General features: G+C 35.8%; 2 protein-coding genes across 4 annotated transcripts in view; both read right to left on the reverse strand.

The window, feature by feature from the left end:
• The window catches only part of LOC139982288 (interferon-induced very large GTPase 1-like), a 41502-nt gene extending 30149 nt beyond the window's left edge, over positions 1–11353 (reverse strand). For both annotated transcript variants that reach the window (XM_071995083.1, XM_071995014.1), the window contains exon 1: positions 11137–11353. The gene's annotated coding sequence lies outside the window, so the exon portion shown is untranslated. The remainder of the gene's footprint in view (positions 1–11136) is intronic.
• LOC139981473 (interferon-induced very large GTPase 1-like) overlaps positions 1–13894 on the reverse strand; it is a 55934-nt gene that overhangs the window by 5642 nt on the left and 36398 nt on the right. For both annotated transcript variants that reach the window (XM_071993997.1, XM_071993918.1), the window contains exons 3-12: positions 6849–7115; positions 5806–6183; positions 5618–5668; positions 5005–5301; positions 4273–4590; positions 2750–3052; positions 2055–2411; positions 1280–1579; positions 956–1082; positions 214–326 (exon numbers count right to left, since the gene is read on the reverse strand). In XM_071993997.1, the coding sequence (XP_071850098.1) occupies positions 214–326; positions 956–1082; positions 1280–1579; positions 2055–2411; positions 2750–3052; positions 4273–4590; positions 5005–5301; positions 5618–5668; positions 5806–6183; positions 6849–7115 (2511 nt within the window). The remainder of the gene's footprint in view (positions 1–213; positions 327–955; positions 1083–1279; positions 1580–2054; positions 2412–2749; positions 3053–4272; positions 4591–5004; positions 5302–5617; positions 5669–5805; positions 6184–6848; positions 7116–13894) is intronic.

The following is a 13894-nucleotide window of genomic DNA, read 5'->3' on the forward strand; positions in this document are numbered from 1 at the left end:
GGAAAAATATTACTTTCTGTGAAAAATTGTCTAGAGATTCCCCTAAAACTTTTTCTTGCAAAGTTATGTTTTGCAATATTTTAAATATAAATTATGATGTTCTCGTTTGATAATTTCCAAGTCTTTGTTTATGGTTGATTGGTTAAGTTCAATACAATTGAATTCAAAGAGGAGGTGTAAACAATTTGAGAAATGTGAATCACTTCGAATTACCTAACTCTTCGACTTCTTTTGTAGTCTTCAATCGTTTATGTGTTGATAGGGATGCAACCATTTGTTCATCTTCAACAAACCTTTTGGGAGGAGCTCGTACAATGTTCCAGTTCCTACAAAGAATGATACAAAGTTGTACACCACCGTTTGTAAGTAAGATACTCACCAGTTACTAACATATTTTGGAAAGGGCGATAAACTGATTTGCATTATATGTAGATGAACAAATGGATTAGTGGGTAAACCATCTGATTACAGTTAATATGTAGTGTGTTGTCCATGAAATATAACATTACAACAATAAAATGTTTGACAAAGTATTTCGAACAAATCAAAAATATATATATTTAGCTTTCTCATAATGCATTAATTATGATGATAAATACAGCAATAATAATTATACGAATGAATGGTTTAAATGTACCCATGACCAGTTATCAGAACTTTCAAGGCAAAGGAAATAGCACAAATCAATCCAATGTAAACACAAAAATTGACGATAGAGGTAATAATAGATGGGTTTTTTTAAATCCACAGCAATCAAGTAAATTTTGACTTTATTCTTAAAAGTATTGATACCTGGTGCAGGCCGAATGTAAGGTATTTATGCCATTAACATGTTGTTACACTTACAGAGATGATTCTCACATTCAATTTTGCTTGCCCTCTTTTAATAGAAAAAAAGTCGGATACAGAAAGGGAAAAAAATCTATGCTCAATTTGAATGTGATGTTAAACTTACCCACTACTTTCTAAGAAAATATCAAAATCCATTTCTTCGGTTGAACATTGTTGACTAATTTCATCTGTTTTACCAGACACCTGACTCCCTTCAGTCATATCCTCTGTAACGCCACTTAAAAGGTAACCTTCAAATGACAAGAGAAATACATTACAGTTGAAGAGCGTTCAATTCTATGACATAGCGGCTGTATTTTTCAGTGTTTGGATTGAATAGTTAAGTAGTAAGACTCTTATGGTGATAAAAGCAGTAACATCTAATTCTACATACCAACACAGTGCAGTCAATTGGATATGCGCAGCTTCTTTTAAAACTTAAAATCACCTGATTGACTCCCTTTTACTTCAGAATTCAACGCCTTTGCTAGTTCTTCGTAGTAAAAACACCCTTCCAACGCAAGAAGGAACGAATTGAATGCGGTCTCCTCTTTGGTTTCGAGAAATGACATGAATAAACGGACACGTTGCTTTCGTTTGGCAGTGGCTTTCAGTGCATCTACTTCAGTACTAGTTAATGTACCATTGCTAGTGAGAATCTCCATGAGACTGAAGGGATCAAAATCTTCTTCCATGAGTGATTGTACTCTCATCAGAGCTCGTTTCCATTGATCTTTTATGGTGAAAACTGTGAAATATGGGTGTTAAGAGAGAAAACAGAACAAATTAGTGAAATATTATTGTTATCAAGTTAGCTTCATCCGCTATGTTAGCGGAAATAATCGTGATTCACGACATACAGATCGTTGTTGAACTACTTCAGTTCTTCATGTTTTAAAGTAGTTTATTCCATTTCTATGAAACGGGCTTGCATTTTGGGCAAAATTAGCAGAAAAGCAAAGTGGAAGGTGAAGCAGACGTTGAATAATGGTATGTGTCATTTTTTGTCAAATAATATCTTATAATACACCTGTATGCCCCATAACAGCTAAGAACAACTTCTTTCAGAAGTTATTATCGTCATGATGGTCCTTCAGACAGAAGATCGAAGACCTCCAAGAGCCCGATATGACGCCATTTAGAAACTTTCCTTACACCGTAGCAACGTTGTGTGATACTATAAACTCCTAAGCCATATTTAATGTTGCCAGATTCATACTCACTGGGCTGTTTTAAGACATTGCTAGCATCCTTCACCTGCTTGGTGTCGTAAGACAGTTTTATTGACAATTTTCCATCTTCGAGTATCGTTATTGTTTCTTTTTGTGTCCTCTCGTTAAACATTGTCATGAGTTTTTTCAAGAGTCTTCCACTGTGGATGTCTCCGATCAGTTGATCCAGGGAATCTTTAGATGGTACTTTCAATCGAAATACAATGCTTCCCTTTTCGCAATCAACAAGATGTACTTTAAATTCTCTTCGAAACTTGGTATCTAGCCGCTTTTTACTTGATAAAAGGAACTCCTCAAACTCTGCCATGGCACCACTTGGTACGTTTGACTTCATCGTCAATGTCACCTCTGTCACAGAAAAAGAAGTCGTGGTTGTATAAAATGTTGATACCAATATTAATTTTATAGAATGTTATTTAAAGAAAATAAAACCTGAAGAAATGGTAAATACACTTAAGGTCACATTTTATTCATTGGCTTGATAAAAACTTTTCTTGTTAATCTTTCAAAGTTGTTTTGCAATTGCAAGAAATACGTAACTGAAACGATTTAAATAAGACGTATATTAGAATGGTCAATGATATCTAGCAGCTTGCTTATTTTCCCCAAACTTTGGACAATTTTATCTCGATGGATAATCGTTATTATTCAATTTTCCGCAGAATTGTAATATGTTAAATATTTACCTGGACAAAGAGACATATCATTGAAATCTTCAATGATGCCTTGCAGCCGTGTAAGCTGAGTAGATCTAACAGCCTCCAGGAGGTGTAATGTATCCCCACTTGTCCAAATCTTCTTACGGCGGCACACATGTATAAACTCCCGTTTAGGATTGATACTTCCTTGAATTTTTTCCAAGGATTTGTGATCCATATTGAAGTAGTTACACAGTAGGTCAATATCTGAGACATCCATGGTTTCGATTAGTCTATCCATCATGTCGAGATAGTCGAATGTATGTTGTCTCGATTTCTCTTCGTTGTCACCTGAAGTTTAATATACGAGAACATAGTAAATGTTTGGTAGCAATAGTGCTTTCTATTTTAATTTTGCGCATCTCTCATTCAAAGATTAGTTAGTTGCACATGACTGTGTATCTGTAAGGCTTTGTATCCAGGATCACTGGTTAAAGGAATAACCCGAATTACCCATATCACAACCAACAAGACTTGAACATGATGCAGCTGTACTTCTCTTAGTTTCCGTCACCTAGAAATTGTTTTTAACATTTTAAATTCAAGGGCAATATGGTTCCTTGCTTGTAAGGAATATTTTCAAGGGAGCAGCACTGTCCTAAAATTGCTACGTGGTCCGATGTACACACATAGTATTATTGCCAAAAATATCACAAATCAACCGTTGGTCCTGTTGAGAACCTGTTGAGGACCATGTGTCTGATATGAGCAAGATTTGGCTTTTATTACAGAACTCACAGAATCATCCTAACTGTACTTATTAAGAATTTTAACAAAACCAAACGAAACCTTGGTCTCTAATAACTTTGCGCAAAAAGATTGCAGAGGAGTCAACTTATGGACAATTTAGATCGGAATATGGACACGAAAATTTAAATAATCAAATGGAAAGAAACTAATACAGGTCACTGGAGGTCAACCTGAGGTCAAATGTCAAACAGATGCGGGTCGACTATTGGATTAAAATAGCGTAACTCCCAACCTTGACGGACATTTTGTTCTCAAATTATTGCAAAAATTCTACTTTTTTACCACCTCTAATTGACCTTTTTCGACCTACAATCACATGACCGTTATGTTTGGAAACGATCCCTTACCCCATTCACAACTACTCCCAACATATCAACCATGTCAAACCCTGTCAATGGGAGTTATTGCTGTTTTTAATATTTTGGTTTTTGGCCTTTAATTCACCTTCGGTGACCTTCACAGGCACCAAAAACAATATGGCACACCTTCTCACTATGGCGGATCTATATACCAAGTTTGATTTTAGTCTAATTTCCCCTTGTTGAGTTACAATGTACCCAAGCAAGTGTCACATACACACACACACTCACACGCATACATACACTTACATACGCCAACCTGACTACATAGGTTCCTTTGCTAAAGCAAGGAAACAAAAACGGTTGTATAACATTTGCCACTGAAAGTTTGGCCAATAAATATGGCAAAATGTTAATGTAGTTTTTCTGTTTACCCCAAGGTGTTAATCAAAAAATACTAACCATGTTGTAAGACTTCTTTAAACTGATTCTCGTCGTATATAAGCTCAATGGATTTTCGTTCCTCTTGTGAAATCATCAAGGAATTATCGCCCGTCTCGTCTTTATAAATTGTCAATATTTCTTGCAGAAATCTTCCACTGTCAATATCTGTCTTGAATTTATCCAGCGATTCTGCTGTAGACACTTTGAATAGCAACTTCATACCCAACTCTTCCTCTTCTTCAGATTTCAAAGCTCTTTTTTTCCCCAGCATGAATTGTTTGAATTTGGTAAAGGTTGAGTGATATGGTTTCGTTGGAGTTATTTTCACTGTTACTTCTGTTAAAGTTAATACAGTAAATAATAAACCAAAATTAAACATTGAGTTCATTATTTTTGTGTTACCTGAAACTTGAATAATAAATAAATCAACAGATTTTAATACAATGGGATAGTAGGCTTGTAGTACGGAGATATATTGAACCACAAGGTGAAATGTAGCTTAAAGCCAGGGACAACACTTTTAACAAACATGCCATCATCATCAATTGAAGCAATGAATTATGTCAACGACATATGTGTTAATTATTTCTTGATAATTGGAGTAGATTGTACAAGAATATGCCAAAACTGTTCATTAAAAGCCATGTGCATTTCATGCCACTAGTTGTCAAGAAGAATGTCGTCAATTCTAGTATACATGATTTGTCACTGCCAGTAACAAAAAGGAACCTTATGAAGCATTACACTCACCTGGCCATAGAGACATATCATTGTGTCTTGCAGATATGATGTTCTCCATGTTTGTAAGCTTATTCGACCTAACAGCTTCCACCAGTCTTGACCTGTCCTTGCTTGTCCAAATTTTATTTTGTCGACACACGTGTATGAACTTCCGTTTAGGATTGCTACTTCCACGAATTTTTGCCACAGAGTTGGAGTCAATTTTGAAGTAATCACACAATAGTTCAATGTCTGATATATTAATGGCCTGGGTCAGCCTATCCATCATGTCAAGATAATCAAAAGTAGATTGCTCTTCATTGTAACCTGAACATAAACGTAAAGATGGACGTAAATGGTTTGAAAAAAAGTATTCAATAACGAAATGTCAAACTAAATGGTATAGTAGATTTCTGAAATACGGTTTATTCATGCAGTATTGCATTAGTTATGCCTGAAAAACAGGTAAGTATTTGTTTGGGAAATATTATTTTAACCTTTAAAGGGTTTGTCTAAAATGATTATGTCTTAAAAGTACATTTACCAAGGTTTAAGCTAGCTAGATGAATTTGTTTCCGAAAGCCTTCAATAGCTAATAAACCTTCCCCGTGCGACATCAATGGCATTAAAAATACAGACATACCTGCTTCAAAACTGGCAAGACTTGAGCATGATGATAATGACGATGTATCACCTGACAAGGGACAAAAAACATCACATTAGTTAAGCTCATTCAACAGAACCCTTCTGTACCCTTTATCTTAGCAGACGCCCATACAACAAGTTTCAAAAAACACCTTGCATTAAAGATGTGTTACACATTTGTCTTACCTACTGAAGTTGACAGCTGTTTCCTGACATTTTCAAGTTTTGACTTGCTAAAGTCAAGTCGAATGTGTGGTGTGGATTTGGAATCGTTGATCGGCTTGTATACCAGTTTTGCCACATTTGCTCCAAACACACCAGCTTCATTCTCTTCTAGTAACTTGTCAAGGGTTCGCTTGGATTTAATTCTCAGACAGAGGGACTTGGCTTCATCGCAAAGTTTCACGAATTGTATATCATACTCCCCACGAAAGAAAACGTATAGTTTAATACTTGTTTCCTTTGGAAATAGTGAACTCTCCCACAATGTGCCGCTCTCCAGTAGCGAAACCTTTTTATGTGATCTTGAAGCTGGAAGCTTTACCAAGAAGTTACCTTGTAATTCTGGTGATTAAAATGACATATATAGTTTGGTGACTAATGTGAGTATAGAATCGTTATTTGAAATTTCTATAGTTGAATGTAAGCTCAGCTGATTTTCTGTAAGAGCTCTGATTTATATTGACACTACCATGGACATTTTTACCACGCTATTAAAGGTGACACAAACCCAATAATGGTTGTTTAGCTTATATGACATAAATCTTCCTACTTCAAACAGCTATGAAACTCTTAATACGTTGGGAGATATCTTTGTCTACAAGTCGTGTCGAGGAGATGTCACTTTTGCAAATCTGGGCGTTATAGTAACACCATCATATTTGGAAGGGAAAACGTTAACGTGCTAACAATAAAACAAATAACACTATAGAGATGGACGTATCAAGAGGCAAAACACCTGTGATATACATATTTGAGATCAACTTTGATTTCATACAAGGAATTATTTTTTAATTGAAGGTTAGCATTGAATGGGTGTTTGAAAAGTATTTTGTAACAGCTGTAAGAAGAATATTTTTTATCATTGTTTTATGCCTTCCTGTGAACGAGAATATACCAAGGTCTAGGATATGTGATACGAAATTGAATATATGGCACATCCCAAAATATATGCTCTGTGGTTATTCCAGTTGTTTCAAAACGAACTTTTGTCTAGTAATATGTCTTACCTGGAAAGGACAGTATCATGTCATGCTCGGCGTTGATATCTTGAAGATATTTTAACTTGTATTCATTGCATGCCTCCTTGAAGCGAAGAATTGGTATTTTATTACACAAAATAAATTTAACCAAGGCTTTTCGAAGATCACTGCTGTTGGTATGTGGTACTTGAAAGTATTCAAGTAACTTCCTTGCGTCGGACTCTTGTATTGCTGTAGCAATTTGTAATACGTGGGAGAGACAAAGAAACGTTTCTTCTGAGACACTGTATAATTCTGCAAGACATGGGAATGAATAAAAGAGAATGTGTTCAATAAATACGTAGTTTATAGTAATTGTTTAATTAGCAAACGCGTTTCGTAGTATACATATAGCCTAGTAGATAAGAATAATTATAACTGGCTCATTTTTTTCATTTCTTTTGACATACATTATGCTACTAAACATTGCTGGTATGAATTTACTTTTGATAAAAGATATCAGAACATGAATGTGACCTAATATTTGCGAACATATTACCTTGTATATCTTCAACTTCTTTGATGATACGTTCCGTTTTCTTTTTCAGCTTTTCTCCAAGTGTTCTATGCCAGGCAGAGCTTTCCAGTACTTCAGCAAATCTCAAAAGCCATCTATCATCATAATGTTTATATTGTAGAGTAGACCTAGTAGTCATTACTCTTTCCTTTCGAGACTTTTTTGCTCTTATCTGATTCTCGCCTTCTGTATCAACGATATTATTCTGAACCAGTAGATCTAACATATGCATTGGCTCAAACTCTTCCAGTAGTTCTTCCATCATTCCGTCCAAAACTTTGGTTTGAAGGTACTCCATCCTCTGCACAGAAAGAATTCGAAAACAGCTTTCAACGATCTATTGATTATGAGTAATGACTGATTTTAGCCAGATTGAAATTTAAAAGTGTATTATTAGTTCAAGCAGGAATCAGCGTCTGATGCTTAATTTCTTTTGGACTATTTTATTTTAGCATCACTTGTGGAGAAATAGAGAGCGTTACATTACAACCATTACAACATTCATCATGGGTATTTTATCTCTATTTTAAGTTAGCAGAATAACGTTCGTGGTTACGTTATATATTGATATTAATCTCTGCTGTTAGTGGTCACCTTTATGAACCGGGCGACTAGCAGTACAATGAACTTGACCGTAACTAAGTACTACTATTCGGTGAGCGACGAATGTCACCGTCACAGCTTGTGATCTAAAGAAATAAGCTACCACAAAGAGTGGTGTGTGCTGTGTGGAATCGTTTCCCCCTAAACATCAACTAATCATACTGGTGTCATAATTTTACAACCTATACTATACTGGAATCTCAACTTCAACGTACACAATAATTTAAGTTGTAGCAACGCCTTGATGACGTAATCGTGAGCTAAGCACATCACTGTTTTTGAGTATGCAAACTTTGACCTATTAAAAGATCTGTGTAGGGGGAAATTAAACTGCAGTCGCAACGTTAATCAGCCAATATAAATAGTCTACGAAACCGTAGTAGGTACACGCTAAAGTAGTGTCACTGATGGCTATGAAAAAGTGGAATATAAATATATACATATAGATTTATATATATATATATATATATATATATATATATATATATATATATATATATATATATATACATATATATAGATATATATATATATATATATATATATATATATATATATATATATATAAAAGAATAGATGAAGATGACCCTTTGCTAAACTACTCTAGTAGGCCTAGGGTATAAGATATACGGTAGAAGCCTAACGTACATCAAGGAGATACATGTTTGTAAGACAGCTAATGCCACAGTTACTTATATAGCGCCCAGTAAGGTAGATCACAACTACCAGTGTTGACTCCGATGCATTAAGTCTAAGGCTTCTATTACTTACACTTTAATTTATGCATGTTCTGATTGATATCACTGGTCCTTGATGGTTGCATGTTAAAGCTGTTCTGTAAAACTTGAAGGAGATTTACATTGCGTTTTGCGTAGTGCAGTGTCTGATATTAAGATCTCGCGTAAATGTTGCTTGTGTTTAACAACGAGTAACGGTCATTTTATTTCTCTCGCATTCAGCCATATTTGCCTGATTCCTGCTTGACAGATCCCTTACATCGAATAAATCTGTTAAATCATAACATTACATAATTGTTTATTCGTAAGCAGAAATTACAGGTTAAATTAAACATAGTCTGGTATCAAAGCAAAAAGGAACACACATCAGAATATTATTTTGCTTGTCATCAATAATAACCTGTCAAAAAGAAGCTTTATTTTAGTTTTGAATATGTCACAATTGTTGGTGCTGTACCGCCACTACACTACAAATGAACAAGAGACGATGAAAGTGGGTTAAATACGATGTGTACAAACTTCAAGGGACAGTTTTAACTGTATGAACATGAGTAGCTTTAACAACATATTTGTCGGAATTTTGGGCACTCACCCTACACACTACCGTCCCTGTTTTCATCAAATTAACATATATGTTGTTAAAGTTAAGGCACGTACATTTTAATATTTGAAAAAACAGGATTAGGAAAAGGGCAAACGATACATTTCATTATTAAAAAAGGGATACATTTTAGACTTTTCTCCATTTATAAAAGGAAACAAAAGGGGCAACTTGGGGAGGGGGGCTGGGCACGTGGCGTTAAACTACAGGAGGCAGAGGAAGTGTTTTCAAATATGAAGGGTACAAACTTGGAAAAGCAGTTTAAATAATGATCATGAACACTTATCAATTATGATGAGAGACATTCCTCCTTAATGTCTTGCACCATCCAACCTTCGACCTCCTTTGACCTCTCACCTTTTTGTTTTGAATGTTTTCATGGTACTGTACAACTGTCTAAGCCGCTCCATTACCAAACATACAGTTAAGTATATAGTGGACATTTGACGTCAGTTATCATGGTTACCAAATATTTTTCACAGAAGTTGACATACCAATTACACATGTTAATGTTGCTATTTGCTTGTCGTTATAGCAACCACATGGATATATTATGTGGTACACCCACATTTTTATAAAACTGCCCGTATCCAACTAGCTAGCTAGCTAGTCAATCTAATGTTTCCCGTTCATAGTTTTAGACTTTTGTTTAATTTGACTGTTGACTTCAAATTTTTGAAATTTTGAATGTGCTGATAAAAACAGTTATACTTAATTAGTAACTATATCGTGATTGAGACGTACGATGCTAGTACTGAATCATCTGGATAGTCAGACTGCGTACAGCCTAACGAGGCCTATACATGAAATTATTGTTATGAACATAACTTTGGTGATTGAGTGATGATTTTGAGAAATGATTTAATGATTCTATATGTTACAATCCTAATTGAGTAATATTGGGAATGGGCGATGCATACGAAAAGGATTGCGGAATATCGTACTTTACTCTAACTGTAATGTCTTATTATGGTATTTATGAGAAACCTCACCAAAATATTATGGTATATATCAATTAACGTGCACAAAACACGATCGCGTGTGTCTCGAGTGGCATATATTCCATACATGAAATTTCAGCTATCGTTCTTGTTTTGTGTATTATTTCATGCACCCAGGCAGCCTCATCAACAAAAGTGCATTCGGATTTCAGCACTATTTTATCATATTAGAGGGCTCGATAATTTTCCGGATGGGTTCTTACAAATGTCTGGACACTTCAATGATAATTAACAAGGATTGTGGTCCGGAGAAATTCACACACCTTTGGAAGTTGCTTGGAGAAAATAAAGTTCACAGCTTAAGCCATTTCCTTATCTCATCCTTTAACTAAAGAAGGCTTACCTTAGTAGTATTCATGACAAAGGTAACTAGATGCTAAGACAGCATATACAAGCACTAGACGATTGTCAACCGAATACTGTTATTAAGACAATATTCATATACAACTATGATAAAATCAATCCAGTCACGTATGTGTGTATCATACGCACTGTTGCACACTAATATATGCCTTACGTTAAACTACATTGCGTACAGAGTGAGTGCAGGAGTTCTGGGGGTGTTCATGAAAAACTGAGGAACATTGCATTTGCCTCCCCTCTAAAGTCGTCGATTCTAAGACATTACATACTATAGGATCACGTTAATATGTGTATGGAAGCTCAGGTTAATGGACATGTCGATGGTTGTGATACTCACAATACAATGAATGAACCTCATAACACACTGTAAAAGACACGTATTGATAGCGCCATATTGTTAGCCATATTGCAGCGTTTGTTTTATTGTTAACTGCGTCATAACATTCGAACTTACCATATCCTGTATATTGCCTTCTCAATGAATTATTATAGATTTAATCTCCAGCGATATGCTGATATGCGAAATATAACCACTCCATTCCCAGTAACATCTTGATCTGGTTACTAATTTATGAAAATGTAACGTCTAAAACATGGCGACAATGACAGTGACATTACTCACTGCCGCGTTTATCGCCGCGGAGATCATGTGAGTCATGTGTAAACAGCATAATGATATCAAATGGCCAAGAACGGAAACATTCCCTACTTTGGAATGGTACGAGCTGAAGTTCAGCTAAAGTTTCTCGTGAGACGTGAGATATGTCTTGTACCTGGTGTCATAAAGTTAAAGCAGAATAGCAAACACTCTAATACAATGCTTTAGATTTAAAACTGACAGTAAGTTTACAAGATATTTAATGGAAACAACGATATTTACCATTATATGCATGGGGTAAAAGATTCCTTACAATCCTGTTATACTTCACTCAGATATAATGCACAACATATTTTGGGGGATTGAAGTTGACCTTTAGTATCATTATCGCGTTATCCAAACAACTTTACAGCGGTAAAAGCCAAGTTTATACTAAAACAAACTAGGTATAAAGGGTGTCACCTTGACAGTAACATGACAAACTGTGTGAGTGATTGAGTGAGTGAGGCAATTGGGTAAAATCAGAGTGTATTACATTGAGACTTACAAGAGCCTCGACGTAAACAGCATACGCACTGCTTGTGCAAACGATTGAAAATACAATTCATAACAGTCGGGGGGGGGGGGGGGATCAATATTTCCCGACTGATTTAGGTAAGGGGCCGAAGAGTGTGGAAGGGCCAGAGGCGAATGAAGGATGTCGTAAACTTGGGAGAGGTACTGCCGTGGGGTCAATTAACTAAAAAATTCCCTCGATTAATTTAAGTAGAGATCGGCCTTAATCCTGTAATGATCAATTGCAAGTTGGTATAATGGTTCATAAATATAAATTGTTTTTTTTTTACCAGCTATCAGACCTGCAAAATCTTCATTAATTCAATGCAAAAATAATACACTAAACGACGATTCGGTGTGGATGCGTCGCTCGCTTGCATCTCTAGAACAACTTCGTATTTAATAAAGAAATTATAAAGATAGAATATAATCTCTTACGTAGGTGTAATTCGTGTAATTGTATGATGGTATTTAATGGCACACTATTGTTTAACAGGCCAAATTAAGCAACTTGGGGTTTGTTACTTTTTTTCTTGTTTTCCTTGTCTAGTGTTGTATTTTTGCATTGAATCGATGTGTTCCTTGTGTGGAAACGCCTCAGTGCCACTGGCATCTACACCCACTTCGATTATCCCAAATGTAATTAAAACCAAAAACATAATCTCTCTAACATTCGTTGATTGTTCACGGGGTTAAATTAAGCAGTTTAATCCCCCCCCCCCCACGTTCCCTTGTCATTGTAGTGCGCATGCGCGCTACAATATTATGATTACTAGCCCGCTCCATCATCTACATGGCTTGCTGGTGAATGCCAGCTAAACATACACTTTTCATATCAAAATCAAATTCACAGGTTGGCTACGCAGAAAATAATCCAGACTCAGATTTGCAAAGAATTGTGGCGGCCAACAATTAATTCTGCACACGTTAATAAAATAGATCTCCTTGAGTAGCATACTTCTTCAAAACAATACGTGAAATTCTCTACTTTGGTTCGTTATTCTCGTCAAATATCACTAACTTGGCGAGAATATCAGGAAAGTTTGAAGTTGATGTTGTTCAATTTGACCATATTAGTGTCCAGGACTCTGTGTATTCTCTGTCACGTCCGAAAAAAAGGCGTGATTCGTGATTGACAGCTTAGTTCTGATCGTTTTAGTCATCATTTCTTCATTTATATTGCAGGCAAATGCTAGATAGAGTACTGTCTATAAACATTACACAATATAGCCTAGCTTTGGTATACGTTAAAGGCCCAAACGCCGAACTTCCTTCTTTGTGACCGTAATAACTTCAAAAGGGTTGCAGTAACAAAGACCCCTCGATTGAATATGAACAACTAACTAAGTTTGACCTTCACGACGCACTACAATGACAAGTGTTTGTTTACAAATACAGTTGTTCTAGTCTAGTTAGGTACTTTCGCTTTGAAGAGATGGGGCGCTGCGGGAAAGCACCTGCCTGTTGGCATCTAGAATCATTCGATTATTTTAAAGTGTATTAAAAGGAAGGCCGGAATAATGTCACTTACATATGTTGCTCAACTTAGGATGTTTCCAATCATCTTGCCGAAAAATACTAATTTATAAAATTTATGAAACCTGATATGGCTATTTCCTACTATCCCTTGGATAACAGAAACATCTCACTTGACATGGTAAAGTTTGCGGTGCTAACGTTTCCACATTTCACATGGTGAGCTGTGTTTAGCCTTTAACCCGATAACGAACCTCTGCGATTACAGTGTTGAACTTTAGCTACGAAAGTATTTTTTCCGAGATACCTTCCTTTGCTTCATTGACATGCATTACATATGTATTTTGTATGACCTTTCATATCCTATTCAGGTGGCATACTCCTATTAGAGTCTATATCAATCCGCTCGATTGTTCTCCTTCAGGAAAAGTGCCAAAAAGCAGCGGGAGAACATCTTTGGTGACCTGTTATCAATCATAATCTAGTTTTTTGTGGCTTGCATGTTGAAGAGCATGAATGGAAGTACATGTGGTGAGAAAATTGGGTCAATTGAGGCAATTTTAGACCCCTTTAGGCCTCCCGG

Source organism: Apostichopus japonicus, chromosome 1 (genome assembly GCF_037975245.1).
Source record: "Apostichopus japonicus isolate 1M-3 chromosome 1, ASM3797524v1, whole genome shotgun sequence".
NCBI classification, from domain to species: Eukaryota; Metazoa; Echinodermata; class Holothuroidea; order Aspidochirotida; family Stichopodidae; genus Apostichopus; species Apostichopus japonicus.